Raw genomic sequence first — 20,422 nt, 5'->3', positions numbered from 1 at the left:
TTTCCTTACCACACTTATCACAAGTGCAATGCTTTGCAGGCTTCTGTTGAAGAAAACGCATGCATGCATTTATTTTTTTAAAAGGTGAACCTAGCCTACAATTTTTTTCCCAGTCACTGTGGTCTCCAAAACAGGAATCGAGGGGAAACTTTCCCAGTGAAATATAACCCTTCCCCAGTCTCCCCAAAATGTGTGGGCTACAGTTCCATAATAACCCAGAAAGCATGCCAGAAATTCTTTCACCGAGGTACAAGACAGAACTTTATAGAAATGTTAATCTTTTTATTGGTGGTTCCCTAAATGTGTGTTTTTATTTTTTATTTTTTTATTCCTACAGAGCAGAATCCTATGGATAGATGAGAAGAACCTGACTGCTCATGTGGAGTCTGGTATCACAGGGCAGGATTTAGAAAGACTGGTATGTGAACTCAAGTTGATATCCTTGATTGTATATAAATTCTGGAAAATATCTGGTCACTCATTGACAATGAGGCCCCATTCACACCTAGTGATTTTAAATTGTGGGCAGAATTGGCACGATTCTGTCTGTCAACATGTGGGTTGTGAAAATTGGCGTGTTCAAAAGATAACCCATGTGGAAATGGTAGACATTAAAGGGGTTGTAAACGTAAAAAATAATTCCCTAAATAGCTTCCTTTACCTTAGTGCAGTCCTCCTTCACTTACCTCATCCTTCCATTTTGCTTTTAAATGTCCATATTTCTTCTGAAAAAAGCACATTAATGTAAAAAATAACTCATAACAGTAGATGGTACATAAAAGTTCTCAAAAATGCATACACTTGAATTGAAGGGTCTCCTTTGATGGTCTTCAATTGTATGCATTTTTTAGAATTTTTATATATGTATCATCTACTGTTATGATTTATTTTATACATTTATGTACTGTTTGGCACTAGTTGGATGAATGCTAGTCGCATGGTTGACTAAAATGCTTTCTTTAACTTCTAGTAATTCTGTATGCAGTACAGTGGAACCTTGTTATGCAAATAATGCTGTTGATGAGCGTTTCGCAATTCGAGCTATTATTTTTTTGAAATCCTGACTCTGTTTGCGAGTGTTGTTTTGCAAAACGAGCAGGATTCAAGCCTCTACGGTGTGCAGTACTGCATTTGGCCTGTGGTGCACCCGAGTGATCTCCAAGTATTTTCGAGTCTCTGCGGCGCCCCCCCCCCCACCTCTGGCCAGATGCGGTGTTGCATGCAATAGAAGTCGATGTGGAACAAATTATCTTTGTTTCCATTTACTTCTGTGGGCAAACTCGCTTTGATAAGCAAGCGCTTTGATATGCGAGTGCTTTGGATTACAAGCATTCTCCTGGAATGGACTATGCTCATATTTCAAGGTTCCACTGTACTTATAAAAGCCTCCTGAAGAAACAATAGTTTGGCGAAACATGTAGAGCCAAGGTCACTGCTTCTGTACTACAATCGCATGGTTACTGTTTGATTGTTTTACATATGAAATGTTGGTTTTAAAAATGTCAAAATAAAATGTTGTTACTTTTATAAAATTGTCTGCAACACCTTAAAGAGGAAGTAAACCCTTCAATTCGAAAATGAAAAAAAAAAATACAAATCCTGCAAGACAAAGGCATATGTTTTACTCGCCTCCGATTTGAAGCCCCCGCAGCGGTTCACGTCTCCACCTCCGGCCGCTGACATGTTGTCCCGGAGTGACTTCCGGGTTTCGCGACTCTGGCAATGGCCGGAGCCGCGATGTCACTCCCGCGCATGCGCACGATAATGGCACAGTACAACTGAAGCAATGGCACATAGTGGCATTGCTTCAGTTGGCTTAAGTGCGCATGTGCCACGTGACGTTGGCACATGCAAATACAGGGATATCTCCTAAACCGTGCAGGTTTAGAAGATATCCTTGTTGGCTACAGGTAAGCTTTAATCTAGGCTTACCTGTAACATTAAGTTGTAAACGAGGGTTTACAACCACTTTAAAAATCCCATTCTCCTGTCTCTATCAATACTTTGATTATCGAGGAATGTGGTACTTATGACTCTCAGACACCCAGCAATTCATCCAAACTTTTTTACGATTGCCTCCACAATCTTGTCACAACCACTTTCAGAAATCGCAAATGCTCCGGTTTGGTTGAGGCTCTGCTTTCTGTTCTCTAGGTTAGCACAAGTATATTATAGCATTATCACGGACATTCTACCAATGAACAACATATGGTTATGCCAATATAACTCATACATTTCATCAACTTCACTAAAACTCGTTTTTTACAACTCAAGCTGTTAACGGTAACATGTTTTAGATTTGGCGTCCATTTCCTCCTCCTCTCAGACACCCCGATTGAAGCTATTAATACCGGTCCTTCTAAATGAAACGTCTATTACAAACTGCACTTTTTGTACTTCTCAAAAGCCTTTGTAAATGAATATGATTGTCCCGGATGCTCTTTCTTTTTTTTTTTCCACATTTTTTTTATTGACATATTACCGGAGTGGAAATTCTCAGTTAACCAAAATGGATTACCTCTGATTGATAGCCTGGTACACCATAAACCCCAGCTTCACAGATGGTTGAGTCTGTACCGTTTAATGCAAGACTGCTGAGCTTTGAAAATAATTTCACTGGGACCGCGCGCTTTTGTTGCAATTTAAGGGCATCTATTCCAACTCAGGTGCTGTACAGATGGCAAAGCCGAGCTAATATAGAAAAATGAGGAACAAGTGACTATTTAATGTACAGGAATGCATGATCTGCATCACTAATAGATGGTGCTGTTGCATACAGGAAACCCATCCAGATGGCTGTACATTAAAACACATCAGTTCTTGAGAGAATTAAGTGTAGGCAATTTGCTCGCATTATTGAAAGGCTGCTTCAGATCACATTAGAGGAAAGGGAACGCGAGATTAACGACTTTATTTATTGGGGTGATTTACATGAAGTTGGTGGTATTTTTTTGAAAACATAGTCTGCTGTTTGCTTGCTCTTTGATAATATATTTGGTCATGTTCTAAATTTGTTTGCCTAAGAAATAATTATTTTGCCAAAAGTTATCAGCTGCTGTTATAGAGTTCTGTCTAGTTATGTTTGACTAGATATTGGATTGTTTTTTTTTTTTTCCTACATAGACATGATTAAAAAAAACTTTGGAGTGGGACTGCACAAAGTCGTACACATGGTCTAAATATGTGAAAAAGCTGCTTACAGTGACAAGCAAAAGTATGTGAACCCCCTGGAATGAACTAGATTTCTGTAGTAATTTGCCAATAAATTTCATCTGATCCTCTTCTAAATCAGAATAGACAAACATGGTGTGCTGCAGCTGATAAAACACCAATAATTTTAATTTCTTGTGTATTCACTGAACACACCCATTAAGCAGGGCCGTCTTTAATACAGGGCAAAAAGGGCAGCTGTCCAGAAGCCTAGTCATTCTTGTGGGGTCCAAACCTGCTGCTCATTGAGCCCACGCTGCTGCGCCCCCTTCAACCCTGCACTCGGTCTGATCCAGAGCTATCAAAAGCTCTTGCTTGATGAAGTCCATTGTTCTCAAAGGAGGTTCAACCAGCTATTTATTCCAAGGGTTCACTTACTAATTTCTCCAGCACCGTGAAAGTTTAATGGGTGTGTTCAATAAAAACATGAGAAATTAGCGCGGTATGTGTTTTCAGTTTAAGCACATTGTGTTGGTCTGTTGTGACTTAAGCCTAGTATACACTGGCTGAATATTGGGAGGCATCAGCCGGTTCAGTAGAAACCGGCCGACATTCAGCCCGTGTGTTTGGCAGCCTGTCTGACAAGGAAAACCTGAGCTGCCAGTCCTTTTTTCTTTTTTTTTTTTTCAAACTGCTGGGTTGTGTACAAGGCTTTTAGATGAGGATCAGATTATTATTATTATTATACACGATTTATAAAGCGCCAGCAGTTTGCACAGGAAAAGATGAAGGCAGACATTACAGTTGCATTACAGTTGCATTACAATTTGGTACAAGAGGAATCGGAGGACCCTGCTCATTAGAGTTTACAGCCTTAAAGGGAGGGTCAATTGATACAACATGTAATGGCTGTGGGGGATGAGCTGATGGAGAAAGTAAAATACTGTATTAGCGGAAGAAAAGAGTTTTCAGGGATTGTCTAAAGATGGATAGATTAGGGGACAGTCAGATTGGGGTAGGGAGTTCCAAAGAATGGGAGAAGCTTTGGAAAAGTTCCTGGAGGTGAGCATGGGAGGTGGTGACAAGGAAGCTAGAGAGCAGGAGGTCTTGGGAGGACCGAAGATATCGTCTTGGTTGGTATTTTCAGATTAGGTTCGTAATTTAGCTGGGGGTAGAGTTATGGATGGCTTGGTAAATTATTGTTGGTACTTTGAATTTTATTTGTTATGTGAGTGGAAGCCAGTGGAGGGATTGGCAAAAAGGGGTGGAGGACACTGAATGGTTGCTAAGGTGGATGAGTCTTGCAGCTGCATTCATTATGGACTGAAGGGGTGATGGCCTATGTAATCCAATGAGGAGGAAGTTGCAGTAGTTGAGGCGAGATATAAACAGGGAGTGAATCAGAAGCTTGGTGGTGTCAGTTAAAAATTAAATTCTAGAAATGTTGCGGCGGTTAAGGTGGCATGATTTGGACAGGGATTGGATGTGGGCCTGGAAGGACAGTTCTGAGTCTAAGGTTACCCCTAGCACCCTGGCATGTGGGGTGACGGACTAATAGATGTGCCATTGATCTTGACAGAGAAGTCGGGGGGGGGGGGGGAGAAAATATTAAGGCTGCATTCACATCTAGGCGGACGAAATCGCGGTAAAAATAGCGGCGTTTTGTACCGTGATTTGCGGCGACAAAACGCCGGTATTGTCCGCCTAGATGTGCCCCAAGATGACCCCCTCTATGGAGATGATTCCCATCTCCTAGCCGAACGCTCGAAGACGCCTGAAAAAAAGGTCCGGGACCTTTTTTCACGCGGCAGGCGACAGGCGTCCGGCGTTCGGCGTGGAGATGTGAACCATCTCCATAGAGGGACATCTGTTTTCAGCCCTCTCTGGCGGCAGCGGCGTAGCGCTACAGGCGTAAAAACGCCTAGGTGTGAATGGGGTCTAAGAGCTCGGTTTTTGATAGATTCAGTTTGAGGAAGTATTATGACATCCAGGCTGATATGCCTGTTAGTAAATCAGTGATGCATGAGGAGATTGATGGGCTGAGCTGAGGGGCAGAGAGATAGATTTGGGTGTCATCGGCATATAAATGGTAGCAGAAGCCATGGAAGGCTATCGGCTGACCTAGGGAGGACATGTAGATCGAGAATAGTAGAGGTCCAAGGACAGAACCTTGGGGGACCCCAACAGGAGTTTGAGAGGAGGAAGTGGAGTTGTAAGTGACACTGAAGGTGCGGTGAGATAGGCAAGATTCAAACCAACAGAGCGCAGCCATGGAGAGAAAGCACGTTTTTTGAGGAGGAGGGGATGGTCAACTTTTATGGCAAATTACATATGTGCAAAAGCATCAGGAAGTTACAAGGGCCCTAACAGAGTAATGATGCAGCTGGGGAGTTCAGCGAAGGGGAGTATCGGTGGGCGTTTTGAGAGTAAGACACTGTTGCTTGGTCATTATTCTTTAAGCGTTAGAAATAACGTTTGATATCTACAAGGACTTTCATAAGCACCATGCAAAAACAACATGCATTTTCACCTAAAGAACCCTGCTCAAGATAAAAATGTGATCAGTGGTGGCATTTCCACCCATGAGCTCCTGACATTGCCCACTTGCTGTGGCCATTATGAGGGGCACCCTCTTTTCCTATTTTTTATTATTTTATCTGTTAAAGAATGCAACAGGCAGAGCCCACACAAAGGTGGTCAGGCAACATCCAGACCTGTGGATGAAAATAAATATTTTTTTAATTATGACATGGACATCCCACAGTTGGAGTACGCAAGACAAACCCACCAGGCTTTACCTATAACTTTTATATTGTGACTTTTTTATGGTTTTCTAGTGCGATTTGTAAAGTGGTAATCCTTGGATTGCTGTGTAATGCTTGGAATCCTCGGTAATCTGCTCTGTCTTATGCAGACAAAATCTTTCCCAAGGATGTTGGAGTACTTGGATTTGCTCTGTTTGTAAAGTGCATAATCTCCCAGCAAATCTTCCTTTTTTTTTTTTTTTTTTTTTTTTTCACATTCTAACTGAAACTGGAAAATTTCTATAAGACTTTTTAACTAGTTGCCGACCAGCCGCCGCAGTTATACGGCAGCAGGTCGGCTCTCTTGCGCGAGAGCACGTAGCTATACGTCGCGCGCACCCCCCGCCATTCCCGACGATCAGATTAGTTTTAGAACTGATCAATCTCCAGGCCCAGGCCAATAAAATCAGGCCTGGACCTGGTGATCACTCTTAGCCAATGGATTTCTTCCCCTGTCTCTAAGTGTAAACATTGACAGGGGAAGTGATGTTCTCTCCCTCGTGTCCGTCTTTTCGTTCCAGACCGAGATGTAGAGAACATCTAGACGTGAGTTGCACAACACTACACTGACACCAGGTCACGTAGGCACACAATTCATCCCCCCGATCACCCCCCCTAATTAACCCCTTCACTGCCTGTCACTGTCACCCAGTACAGCAATCAGATTTTTTTTCGCTGTACTAGTGTCAATAGTGACTAAAATAAGTGTTGGGGTAATTAGTCTTAGCCAAAATAAATCTAGGGACCCCCCCTAACCCCCCCAATAAAGGTTTAACCCCTTGATTAGCCCCTGTCACCAGTATAAGTGTCACGGGTGATGCAGTTTAGCTAGTTTATTTTTTATAGCGTCAAGGAACCCGCCATATTTTTCCCAATAAATGTTTAACCCCCTGATTGCCCGGCGGGTGATCAAAGTTTGGTTTTAGCGCCAGATAGAGTCTGCGTCGCCACAGGCATCGTCGGATTAGTACCAGTAGCGCTAACACCCACGCACACACACCATACGCCTCCCTTAGTGGTATTGTATCTGAACGGATCGAGACCTGATCTGATCAGATCTATACTAGCGTCCCCTGCAGTTTAGGGTTCCCAAAAACGCATTGTTAGCCGGATCAGCCCAGATACCTGCTTGCACCTGCGTTTAGCCCCTTCGCCCAGCCCACCCAAGTGCAGTATCGATCGATCAATCACTGTCACAAAAAACAAAAACACATAACTGCAGCGTTTGCAGAGTCAGGCCTGATCTCTGCGATCGCTAACAGTTTTTTGGTAGCGTTTGACTCAGTCGCTGACAGGTCAGGTGCTTTTTTACCTGTGAATCTTACTACTGTACCCCTAACTTTAGAGTCCAAAATGGCAAATCGAAGGTACGGTAGTGAAGAGGCCTACACGTTTCTGAGCATGACAGATAGTGAGGAGGAGGTCACGCATCTGTCAGATTCTGGCTCCGAATACGATCCTGTAGATGACCGGGGCTCCCTGACAGATGGCTCTGACGACGGAGTTGTCGTTCCTGCCAAGGTCAGGCGTACCAGACCCCGATCTTCTGCTGTCGCTGAAGTGCAAGAACCGCAGGGCTCTCGTATGGAGCAGAGAAGTACTAGCGCCGCTATTCCTTCTGGTGAAATGGCAAGCCGAAGCGGCCTAGTACATCCTGGTCGTATGCAGTATCACGTGGTGAGTCCCATAAGTGCAGTTCAAGCTGGCGAGGTGGCAAGCACAAGTAGTGTCCCGCTGCCACCAAGAAGAAGACAAAGACAGGCCCGTCGTGCCCGTTGTGCCCTTCCTGCTGCATTCGCCAATACTGATTGGGTACCCACCACTTCTGTAGCACCCGTACTTCCCCCATTCACTGGCCAACCCGGAATTCAGGTGGAAACAGTTGATTTTACGTCACTTGATTTTTATTCGCTGCTTTTCACCGAAGATCTCTATAGAGCTATTGTGGACCAAAGCAATTTGTATGCTGGTCAATACATCGCCACTAATCCCCAGCTGTTCCTTGCCAGAGATTGGAAACCAATTACGGTTTCTGAATTTAAAACCTTCTGGGCCTATCCCTCCTCATGGGCATTACTAAAAAGAGTGAGCTGCGGTTATATTGGTCCACGCACCCAATTCACTATATGCCCATTTTCTCTGCCTCCATGGCCATGACACGATACGAGCAGATCTTGCGGTTCATGCATTTCAGTGACAATGAACTCTGTCATCCTCGGGGAGACCCTGGATACGATCGGCTCTACAAAATTCGGCCCCTCGTAAACCACTTCAACGAACGTTTTGTATAATCCCCATCAAGTTGTCTGCGTTGATGAGTCCCTGATTAAGTTTTCTGGCCGCTTGTCTTTCAAGCAGTACCTTCTCAGCAAGCGTGCCAGATACGGCTTATAAATCCCGTCTTAGTCGGGGGGAGAGAGCCTGCTTACAGTGTAATCATTTGTTAGTGAAGTGGAGGGATTCAGGGAATGTTTTCGTTCTGTCCTCGCTTCACGCAGACACGGCAGTCCAAATTCCTACAGCGACTGGTTTTGTGGAGAAACCCCTCTGTATCCACGAGTACAACCTTAACATGGGAGGGGTGGACCTCAATGACCAGTTGTTGGCGCCGTACCTGCAGATTATAAAAAAAGGAAGGAACAGTTTAAAATAAAATTAAAAAAGCAAAATAAATAATAATAAAAAAACAAAACAAAAAAAAAACACCCCTGTCCCCCCCTGCTCTCGCGCAAAGGCAAACACAACCGTCAGTCTGGCGTCATATGTAAACAGCAATTGTGCCATGCATGTGAGGTATCATCGCGAAGGTCAGATCGAGGGCAGTAATTTTAGCAGTAGAGCTACTCTGTAAATCTAATGTGGTAACCTGTAGAGGCTTTTAAAAATGTATGTGGTTTGTCGCCACTGCGCATTTGTGCGCAATTTTAAAGCATGTCGAGTTTGGTATCTATGAACTCGGCCTAAGATCATCTTTTTTTTATTTCATCAAACATTTTGGCAATATAGTGTGTTTTAGTGCATTAAAATAAAAAAATATGTATTTTTGACCAAAAAAATGCATTTGAAAAATGGCTGCGCAAATACTGTGTGGAAAAAAAAAATGCAACACCCACCATTTTAATCTGTAGGGCCTTTGCTTTAAAATAATATATAATGTTTGGGGGTTCAACACAATTTTCTTGCAAAAAAAAATAATATACGTCTTCATGTAAACAAAAAGTGTCAGAAAGGGCTTTGTCTTCAAGTGTTTAGAAGAGTGGGTGATGTATGACATAAGCTTCTAAGATTTGTACATAAAATGCCAGGACAATTCAACCCCCCCCCCCCAAATGACCAATTTTGGAAAGTAGACACCCCAAGCTATTTGCTGAGAGGCATGTCGAGTCCATGGAATATTTTATATTTTGACACAAGTTGCGGGAAAGAATTTTTTTTTTTTTTTGCACAAAGTTGTCACTAAATGATATATTGCTCAAACATGCCATGGTTATATGTGGAATTACACCCCAAAATACATTCTGTTACTTCTCCTGAGTACGGGGATACCATATGTGAGACTTTTTCGGAGCCTAGCCGCGTACGGGACCCCAAAAACCAATCACCGCCTTCAAGCTTTCTAAGGGTGTAAATTTTTGATTTCACTCCTTACTGCCTATCACAGTTTCGGAGGCCATGGAATGCCCAGATGGCACAAACCCCCCCCCAAATGACCCCATTTTGGAAAGTAGACACCCCAACCTATTTGCTGAGAGGTATGGGGAGTATTTTGCAGATCTTTCTTTTTGTCACAAAGATTTGAAAATTAAAAAAAAAAAAGAAAAAAAATATTTCTTTCTTAATTTTCAAAAATAAATGAGCGCTGTAAAATACTCACCATGCCTCTCAGCAAATGGCTTGGGGTGTCTACTTTCAGAAATGTGGTCATTTGGGGGGGTTTTGTGCCATCTGGCCATTCCATGGCCTCCGAAACTGTGATAGGCAGTGAGGAGTGAAATCAAAAATGTACACCCTTAGAAAGCCTGTAGGCGGTGCTTGGTTTTCGGGTGGTCCCGTACACGGGTAGGCTCCCAAAAAGTCTCACATGTGGTATCCCCGTTCTCAGGAGAAGCAGCAGAATGTATTTTGGGGTGTAATTCCACATATGCCCATGGCATGTGTGAGCAATATATCATTTAGTGACAACTTTGGCAAAATATAAAATGTTCCATGGACTCAACATACTTCTCAGCAAATAGCTTGGGGTGTCTACTTTCCAAAATGGGGTCATTTGGGGGGGGGGGGGTTTGGTTGTGCTATTTGGGCATTTTATGGCCTTCAAAACTGTCATAGGTAGTGAGGAGTGAAATCAAAAATTTGCGCCTTTAGAAATCTTGAAGGCGGTGCTTGGTTTTCGGGGCCCTGTACGCGGCTAGGCTCCCAAAAAGTCCCACACATGTGGTATCCCCGTACTCAGGAGAAGCAGCAGAATGTATTTTGGGATGTAATTCCACATATAACCATGGCATGTGTGAGCAATATATCATTTAGTTACAACTATTTGTAATTTTTTTTTTTTTTTTTGTCATTCAATCACTTGGTAAAAAAATAAAAATATTCAGTGGGCTCAGCAATTTCCTTGGGGTGTCTACTTTCCAAAATGGGGTCATTTGGGGGGGGGGGGGGGGTTGTACTGCCCTGCAATTTTAGCACCTCAAGAAATGAGATAGGCAGTCTTAAACTAAAAGCTGTGTAAATTCCAGAAAATGTACCCTAGTTTGTAGACGCTATAACTTTTGTGCAAACCAATAAATATACGCTTATTGAATTTTTTTTAACTAAAGACATGTGGCTGAATACATTTTGGCCTAAATGTATGACTAAAATTGAGTTTGTTTGATTTTTCTTATAATAAAAAGTAGAAAATATATCTTTTTATTTTATTTATTTTTTCAAATTTTCAGTCTTTTTCTGTTTTTATATCGCAAAAATTAAAAATTGCAAAGGCAATCAAATACCATCAAAAGAAAGCTCTATTTGTGGGGAAAAAAAGGACGCAAATTTTGTTTGGGTACAACATCGTATGACCGCGCAATTACCGGTTAAAGCAGCGCAGTGCCAAATTGTAAAAACACCTCTGGTCTTTAGGCTGACAAAGTGGTTAATCTGATCATCCAAATTTTTTATTTTTACCCTACTAGAACCTAAGAACAGAAATATTTCCGAATGTCAGCAAAGGCAAATAACCGTAGACTTATAACGGGTTGCAGGCACTTTTCACAATTTTTTTTAAGTTTTAGTAAAGCAGAGAGAAATAAATTCTCTCTCCCCCCCCCCCCCCCCCCCCTACTTGCATGCGCTCTAGTCCTCAATAAATGTCCATATGATGTCCGTCATATCCGTTGATTTGTTTCAATGGTTTTGAGAGGAGGAGTGGTGGTGTTGTGGGTGGGAATATTAAACTTTCATCCTATAGCAACAAACACTCTGTAATACATTAACCCCATTGTATATAGAACACATCCCAGATCGTACAATTTGAAACACAAATAAAGTATGCTTTAAATATTGCTCCTCATTATGCACTTGGATAAACGAGGCTATGTTTACTACATAGCCATGGGCCTACCTATCAATTATGTCCATGATTTGTGTCCTGATTCATAGTTATAATATACAGTATATTCCGTAAAAAAAAAAAAATATGTTCACAGTATACTGTAATGTTATAACTTCAGCATTTTAATAACAATGCAAACAATAGTTATTTTCGTCAATCCGATATCGGCTTATTTGAAAAATTTCCTTTCATGTTGTGAGTTCTGCATGTCCATCTCTTTCTACAACATTCCTGGATTCCCTGCATGCTTTGCAGCTTCCCTTATGGGTCACTTTCTAAGGACTATATATCCCATGGTACCTTGCTGCCTGCAATCAGTAATTCCTGTACTGACTCCGCCTCCTGAAACTCCTCCTCTCAGCACCTCTGCACTCACAGGGCTTAGTGAATACGTGTCACAGAATTCAAGGAGGTAAATGTGTAGGATCTTCACAAAGTAAGTTCACAAAACAAGATTGTTCAGTTGAATAGGAGTAGGCTAGAAATAATTGAAATACAATGTGGAAATGAATATATGATATATTTTTTTTTTATTATTATTTTGACCATAGATGAGTTTTAAGTTCAGATGTTGATGTTTTATATGATGTCTTTCAGCTCGGGGAGAGTGGATACTGCACAGGCCATGAGCCAGATTCCATGGAGTTTAGCACGTTGGGGGGCTGGGTAGCCACACGGGCATCGGGCATGAAGAAGAACATCTATGGAAACATTGAAGATCTGGTAATGTAGTTTTCTCAGATTTCCTTTCTCACGCAATGTTTCTTAAATGTGGTAAGATCATCTGGATGATATAATAGGGTTTCCTTCCTCTGTGATTTTATTTTTCCCCATGTCTAATGATGGAGTAAATTCGATTTCCATGCAGACCTCAGCATTATGAAGCACTGATATAAAAAAAAATCTACGTAGATTGAAAGTTGTTTGACTTTAATGCAGTCACGTCAAACATATTGTTATTTGCCTTCAGGCTTCCCTTCAAAATATTTGCTGTGAATTTATAACTGAATACAGTGTTTGCATGTTCTCTGCTGCTTTAAATTGAACCTGTGCTGTGCTCAAAGCACCAGGGTCATTTTAATGTCGTCCCCTCCCTAGCAGCATGTACTTATCTTCCTTTTACTCGCCTCCTGTTATGTTCAACTGCCAGGAGTGAAGGAAAGTTGTTTTGTGTAAGCTATGAGTCTCCAGGCTATAACTCCCTTTGATTGGCCGGTATGGTCACATGGCGTAAGTCACATGCTCCTCCATTCTGCCTAGTACCAGGTATTTTATTTGGCTCAATCGGGAATTAAATGAGGAAAGTGCATGCTGAGGTTATATGGGGGTTGAAGTAAACTTGTTGCTTTGCCCCAAATAGGGCACAAAACTATTTGTTTACAAAATGGCCACATAATAAAGGGGGAATTGTGTGTGGCCAGTCCTTATACGCTGCATGTCACAGCTGAGTAGGCCTTATGCAGTCAGGGTGATAGTGGAAGGGGCAGGCATAGGGTGTGAGAGGGTTTCTGGCACTAAAATACAAATGTTCTTATCCCTCACTGTAGTCAAATTAAAAATCAATGTGAATTATGTTTATTGATTTCAGCAACTCTTCATTTTAAAATGTACATAGTTGGCTTTTTTTTTAAATGCTACAGATGTCCTCCATTGCCACTATCTTAAAGGATAAGTTCACTTTTTTTCCCTCTAAATTCCAACTCCCCTATGCACCAATTAATGTATCTTGGCTGCACAAAAATAGTCTTTCTTTGATTTTTCGAACAAGGCCTTACCTTGGCCCTTGCTGTATTTCTTAGAAAGCCTTATCACTTTCTGGTATGTAGATTTGGGACATAGAAGCCAGTAGGGCACAGGAAGGAGTTTACCTGCTGACCTCATCAACACACACCCTTTACCAATCAACTATGTTGCACAGCCTATGTGTTGGACACCCCTGATGTAGTGCAAGGGCTGGCCTGCCTGATTGCATACAGAGTGATTGGATAAATGGTGTGTCCTCCTATTATATAGTTTTGGTATATCTAAAGGAGATTGTACAATCATATTGTATAATGCAAGGCTCGACAAATCCCGGGCGCCAGGTTGCCATGGCGACTAGAAATGGTGTCCTGGCGACTTTGCTTGGAAGGTGGGCAAAAAAAAAACATTTTTCTTTGTGAGCTGGCGCCATCTGGTGGTGAGCCGTTGGTATTACAAGTTATTACCACCAGATGTGTGAGCTGGCACCATCTGGTGGTGGCCGTTGGTATTACAAGTTAAGCATTACAAGTTAAACAGGGGAGACAGATGGCAGGGCTCCAGATGATGGAGGCATGTAAACTGACCACGGTGTCGGGTCTCAGCAGCCATGATATACCGTGGTCATTTTTTAGGTGGGAGGCTATAGCCGGGCAGGATCAGCCAAGTGTTTTAGGTGATAGAAGGGGCCAAATTACACAGCACAAGCACTGTGCAGCCTACTTGTACTTTAATGGAACAGGATTTTTTTTTCTGGGGTTAACGAACGCTTTAATAAAAATCATTGAATTTTTATCCACCCTGGTAAAAAGTCTAATTAAGTGCTCGGTCAGACGGGCACTGCGACATATACAGTGTGGATAAGTGGTTTGTTTGTGTGGCTGCGTTCGGGGCCTTGCACCTGCATGCCTGTCAAATTAGGATCTACAGCCACAGCGTCTCCATAGAGTAACATAGGCTACCTGCATGCAGCGCCAAGTTAATGAGACCTACCCTGACTTTTATCCATGACATTTACAAATTAGCTTGTAATCAATGCATACAAATAACATTTAGCGGTATAAAGTAAAGCGTTTGTATTTGCATACTTTAGTCTCTCAGGTGTCCTGTTGTGTTTGTAGATGTATGCTTCGCTTCCAAGCCATGTATTGTTTTATCGGCTTTCCAAGAAGCTGAGGACATAAGGGCACGGTGCAGAGTCAGACGCATTAGACCACAGCAGCACTTTACTCTGTTAAGTTGCTCTCGAAGGGTTTTGTCATTTCTCCTATCATTTTTCATTTTACCTGCATCTTGGCTGTTAAGAATGGCCCACCAAATATAGCTACATAAACTGCTTTGGTTGTATATTTGTAAACCTCCAGTGAGTAGAAGTTCAATATAGTATAACATTTGTAGACCTTCTGCTATACAGGTGAGGATTCGATTCAGAACATAAAATAGTCCAGTATAGTACTTGTACAGTATATTGAGAAAAATGAGTGACGTCCCTGGGAACCTTTTATACATTCAATAAAATGTTTATATTCTGCTTTAAAAAGCAACTGAAATCACAATTCAATAGTTTAGCCTTTTAGTTAACGCTTACAAGAAAAAATATTTGCACAATTTAGATTGCGTGGCACTACAGAAATGCCATGGTAGTATTAACCTCTCCCTGTACTGAGCTTACTAAGCGTATTGCCCCACTAATGCTACTAAGATGCGGGGACATTAAAGCGGAGTTCCAACCACAATTAGCATTTTTTAAATGTATGTCCTTTCATCCTGCGTTTTTATAACATAAATCCGGTCACTTACTATTTTACAATCCGCCGCCGATCCGCATAGATATTCAAAAAAGATAGTTTATAAAACTATGTCTACACAGTTGTCATTTTGCTTGTGGGCATTGTGAAGCCTACAAGCACTTCCTGGAAGTCTTGGATGGAGAGTGATAATTGGACAGCGCACTGCATCCTGGGAAATAATGGCACACATTTCTCAGGAGCATTAGAGGGAGATGATGTCAGAATCCTAGGTGATTTCAAAGGCAGATTTCGTGGAACCGCATAGCAACAGGCATTTCCAGATAAGTAAAAAAAAAAATTTTTTTTTACTTTTTTAGGTCTAATGAGCACAATAATGAAAACATTTTTGGGATGGAAACTCCACTTTAATGGGAAATACCTTACATTGACTCAGGGAATGTAATGGGAAGTAAATGGAAATCTGTGCAGCACTGCGTTGTAAAAGGATATGCAAAATAAATAATTGAATGAATACCTAGTAGTAAAGAAATATTTTACTATGTTTCATACCAATGACAAAACCGTAAATGATATGCATAATTACATGATTGCAGATGGCCATGCTGCTTAATTGTAAGAGTTGTGATACAATTCCTGTAAAAATAGAATCTGTTTTGGAAAATGTTGAAGTCGTTAAAGGTTTCGCCATTACAGTATATGTTATGGTAGTGCAAGGTATATGAACGTCATAACAGACAGATGAGACAAATTAATTTTTAATTTCTTACTTGCGCATTACAAAATATTTATATCTATATTTATTTGCACTAAGCACTTTAATTAGGATTGGATATTAGAAAACTTTTACACAATTGTTGCTTATATGTTAGAGTGGTATAATCGTTTCAATTTCTTCATATCTTTGGCTTAACCAAACGAGGACTGTAGCTCCTTTTTTATATTTTTGGGAAATTAAATTTTAAATACATTATTATTTTTTTTTTTTATTAATTATCTTTATTGATCCCATCATGAGTACAATTGTATACCTTTTAGTCCAATTTTTAGTGTGGGGGTATAGATTAACAATTTAACCACTTGTCTACAGGGCACTTTCACCCCCTTCCTGCCCAAGCCAGTTTTCAGCTTTCAGCGCTGTCGCACTTTGAATGACAATTGTGCGGTCATGCAACACTACCCAAATGAAATTTGTATCACATTTTCCCCACAAGTAGAGCTTTCTTTTGGTGGTATTAGATCACCTCTGTGGTTTTTATTTCTTGAGCTATAAACAAACGAAAAGGGACAATTAAAAAAAAAAAACACAATTCTTTTTTACTTTTTGCTATAATAACTATCCATTTTTTTTTTTAATTATTTCCTCTGTTTAGGCCGATACGTATTCCTCTACATATTTTTGGTAAAAAAATCGCAATAAGCGTATATTGATTGGTTTGCGCAAAAGTTATAGCCGCTACAAAATAGGGGATAGATTTATAGCTTTTTTATTTATTTTTTTACTAGTAATGGCGGTGATCAGCAATTTTTATTGTGACTGCGATATTGCAGCGGCCACTTTTGACACGTTTTTGGGACCATTCACATTTATACAGCGATCCCGGCTATAAAAATACATTGATTACTGTATAAATGTGACTGGCAGGGAAGGGGTTAACACTAGGGGGCGAGCAAGGGGTTAATGTGTTCCCTAGGGAGTGATTCTTACTGTGGGGGGAGGTGACCGATGGTTGTCCCTTTTGTACAAGGGACACACCATCGGTCTCTCCCTGACAGGACGTAGATCTGTGTGTTTACGCACACAGATCGACGGTCCTGCTCAATTACTGGCTAATTGCTGGTGCCCGGCGGCCATCGCGGCAGCCAAGCACGCGCATCGGGTCCCCAGGGATGTGGCACGCACGCCCCCTAGTGGCTTAGGAAGGCGCGACGTCATATGACGTCCGCCCAGAACAAGAGGGTCTGCCTCCTGCCGTCAAATTAAATTTGACACAACTGGATAACGCTACACCTCAGGAGACCTTTGAGGCCCAGGACTATTGACCTCTTTATTTTCTCTTTCTTTTTTATTTCTCTTTTCTTAAAGTGGAACTTTAGTTAGAAAATTAAGTTCTTCTAGATCTTCTTCAGGCTGGCCCCTTGCAGATATAGTAAAACATTAAAAATATGTGTCTGTACTATTTAAAATCCAGTAATGCACTGCCTCACCCTGCTCTGCATATACTCAGTTGCTCTCAATTTTTAGCCACTGCCTAATTTGTAGAGGCCGATCTGCTGACAACTTTAAAGTCTTAAAGCTAGATTCAGGTAGAGTTAGTCAGTAGATACGCCGACCTAACTCGGAATCTGCGCCGACCTAAGTTTAAGTGTATTCTCAAACAGAGATGCACTTAAACCTACCGGCGTAGAATATGTAAATCACTAGATACGCCTATTCACGAACGTACGCCGGCCGACGCAGTACAGATACGCCGTTTCCGTAAGAGATAGGCCACCTAAAGTTAAAGATGCCCCCTAGGTGGCGTAGCCAATGTTAAAGTATAGCCGCAGTTCCCGCTTCGAAATACGAAAATTTTACGTCGTTTGCGTAAGTCGTCCGTGAATAGGGATTTACGTCATTTACGTCCACGTCAAAATCAATAGGACCGTGCGGCGTACTTAGCCGCAATGCACACTGGGAAATGTAGGAGGACGGCGCATGCGCCGTTCCAAAAATACGTCAATCACGACAGGTCAAAGCATATTAACATAAAACATGCCCCCTCAGCCTATTTTGAATTGGGCGCACTTGCGCCTGCCGCATTTACGCTACGCCGCCGTAAGTTAGGAGGCAAGTACTTTGAGAATACAGTACTTGCCTCTCTGACTTAAGGCGGCGTAGCATAAATACGATGCGCTACGCCGCCTTAAAGTTGCGCGGGGCTACGTGAATCTAGCTATTAAAGTAGAATTAAACCCTCCTATCCTTTATAGCCAAGGAAGCTGCTTCAGTTTGATCTGCAGCTGTCAAGGTGCTGCACATAAAATCAGCTTTGACACCAGCCATTTGTTGGTTTGACTGTTTGGTTGAGGACACAAGCAAATGTGACAATTGACAATCCCGACATTCCAGGAGTGTAACTTGTTTTTTTAATCCATTAAATCAATGGTTTTAGTTCCGATTTATGATTTACCTCTGTTAAGGGGCTCTGGGCTCCAGCAAAATGGCAGCTTTCAGCAAGAAGAAACAGGAGCAATGCTGGAGGCAATTTACAGCACACACTAATTTTGATAGCATAATTATTAATGAGGAATGCATGTTCCTTACTGAAGAACATATTTTTTATCAAGTTTTTATGGGCAAAGTTCCGCTTTAATTATCTTGATATTTTTACTTTTCTTATTCTTTCCACCGATCGCAGTCCAGACCTAGAGGAGAATCGGCTTTTTCCTTTCATATTACCCTATTAACTAGTTGGAATGGTCTTTCTACTTTGAGGGATTTAGCTCAAGTGTAGTGCTTCCAAGGATGCTGCCCACTTGCCAACATTCATTTAAGGCTTTCTTTGCTCTTTTTAGTTACTTTAGTCTACATTTGGATTTTTCCACATAAAGTTTTTTTTTTTTTTTAGTGAGACACTGAACTAACACAACAGAACTCTCCAGCCTCCTGGCTAATCAAACTGCATAGTCCCTGAGCCTCTCTCTGCGCATACTTACTTCTTCATCTCAGTCACACATTCAGCCTCATGACTAACAAACTGCCCAGCTTGGGGCTGCACAGGCTCCTTCCTATTCAACACTGTCCTTCAGGCAACAGCTTGGTCAGATCACCAATTCTTCAGGGTACAACAGACACTCTTTCAGTATCTGTTCACACACGCTCGCTGCTCATGCAGCAGTTCATCTCCAAGGTAGGGTGGAGCCATGAGCTGTAGTCGGCAATCATAGTGCGGGTGTACACGGCCCTTTTAGTAACAGGATGCTGGTTGCCGGCATGCCATTGACCCAGGGATGGCGGTTTTATTTCTCTCAATACACGGAAGAAAAGGAAGGAGTCCTCGAAACATGCAATGTGTGACCCCACTTTTACAGGAGACCATTGTCCACTGAGAGCTGTCCTTGGAATTAAGCGAACCGAGCAGGAGACTTCTGGCATCCAACCCAGCTATTCACCTGGCCAAACCGTGATCCAGACTCTTGCTGCTCATCCATCCTTTTCTTGTAACTGTGTTGAGTGGGCTTTTTCTCGTGTATCATGTGCACTCTTTCACATTTTATTTTGTGAGTATATAATATGTTATTTTTAATAAAGCCCTTTGATCCTTTTACTACACCATAAGTCTGCGCTGTTTTCTTCTTTCCCTTTCTTCAATCCTATCCTTGCATGGGTTCTGGAGCCAAGAGACTTTAGAGAGTCCAAAGTCTCCGGGTTCCAGAACCCATACAAGGATTTACCAGTCCTGGACAAAAACTGTTTTCTTTGCTTAAAACATATACCCTAGAGTTCCTCAAAATACACAAATGAGAATCCTGGGTGACCTCTTATTCTTCTAACATGCCATAGCGCTGTCTTGTCTTGCTACCTAGATGGGTATAAAATTCTACTGGGAGTGGGCAGGCAATGTTACAATGTATACTGTGTTGTCAGCCTGCCATTGACCAGTGGGCTGCCTATCTCATAGCAGTCAAATGAAGGTGTGCACACAGCAGGTTGACAGCAGAGTATTTATTGTATCATTGCAGTGACTTACCTTTGTCAGCCTGCAACAGGAAGTGTACTACTTACTGTAAAAGCCGGTTCACACTGGGCCGCCTGACGAGTCGCGTCCCATTGAATGCAATGGAACCGTTCTAATAGGAGCGACGCAAGTCGCTCCGACTTAGAAAAAGGTTCCTGTACGACGTTCGGGGGCGACCTGCATTGACTTCTATACAGAAGTCGTTTTGCAAATCGCCTTCTGAAGTCGTAATCAGGACGACTTGCAGAGTCGCCCCCGAAGTCGTGCCGCTGCAGTGTCACTCTAAGGATCTCCAAGTAGTAAACTTTGCCACAGATTCACGACAAAATGTATTTGCCTAAAAAAAAAATAAACACCAAACAGCTTGAAAATTAGAGAAAGTTTATGTACAATTTAAGTAAATTAGCTGTACTTATTACTCTCTGTGAAGGAAACATTCCAGCCTATAGCAGCCAGCCAGCTTCCTTTTTTTCTATCTTTATTACCTCATAAAGAATATAATAGAGAATGTGTTTGCTGCAAAAAATATGTAGTAGATTATTTTTTGATTTTCTTTAACAGATCATTTTTGATCATAATTTAGAAACTATTTTCCTATGAAAACCTTTGATTACAGTGTGTCTGTCTGGGTAAACCACAGCGATGATATATTTGTTGGTGTCC

The 20,422-nt window shown here is 41.7% G+C and overlaps 1 protein-coding gene across 1 annotated transcript in view; it reads left to right on the top strand.

Annotated features, from left to right (window-relative positions):
* Positions 1 to 20,422, top strand: part of AGPS (alkylglycerone phosphate synthase) — a 287,284-nt gene that overhangs the window by 131,996 nt on the left and 134,866 nt on the right. The window contains exons 8-9 of the mRNA XM_040357672.1: positions 338 to 418; positions 12,148 to 12,273. Of these exons, the coding sequence (XP_040213606.1) occupies positions 338 to 418; positions 12,148 to 12,273 (207 nt within the window). The remainder of the gene's footprint in view (positions 1 to 337; positions 419 to 12,147; positions 12,274 to 20,422) is intronic.

This window comes from Rana temporaria, chromosome 6 (genome assembly GCF_905171775.1).
Source record: "Rana temporaria chromosome 6, aRanTem1.1, whole genome shotgun sequence".
In the NCBI taxonomy this organism is placed as follows: domain Eukaryota; kingdom Metazoa; phylum Chordata; class Amphibia; order Anura; family Ranidae; genus Rana; species Rana temporaria.
The sequence above is the reverse complement of the archived record's forward strand: the minus strand, read 5'-3'. Positions and strand labels throughout refer to the sequence as shown.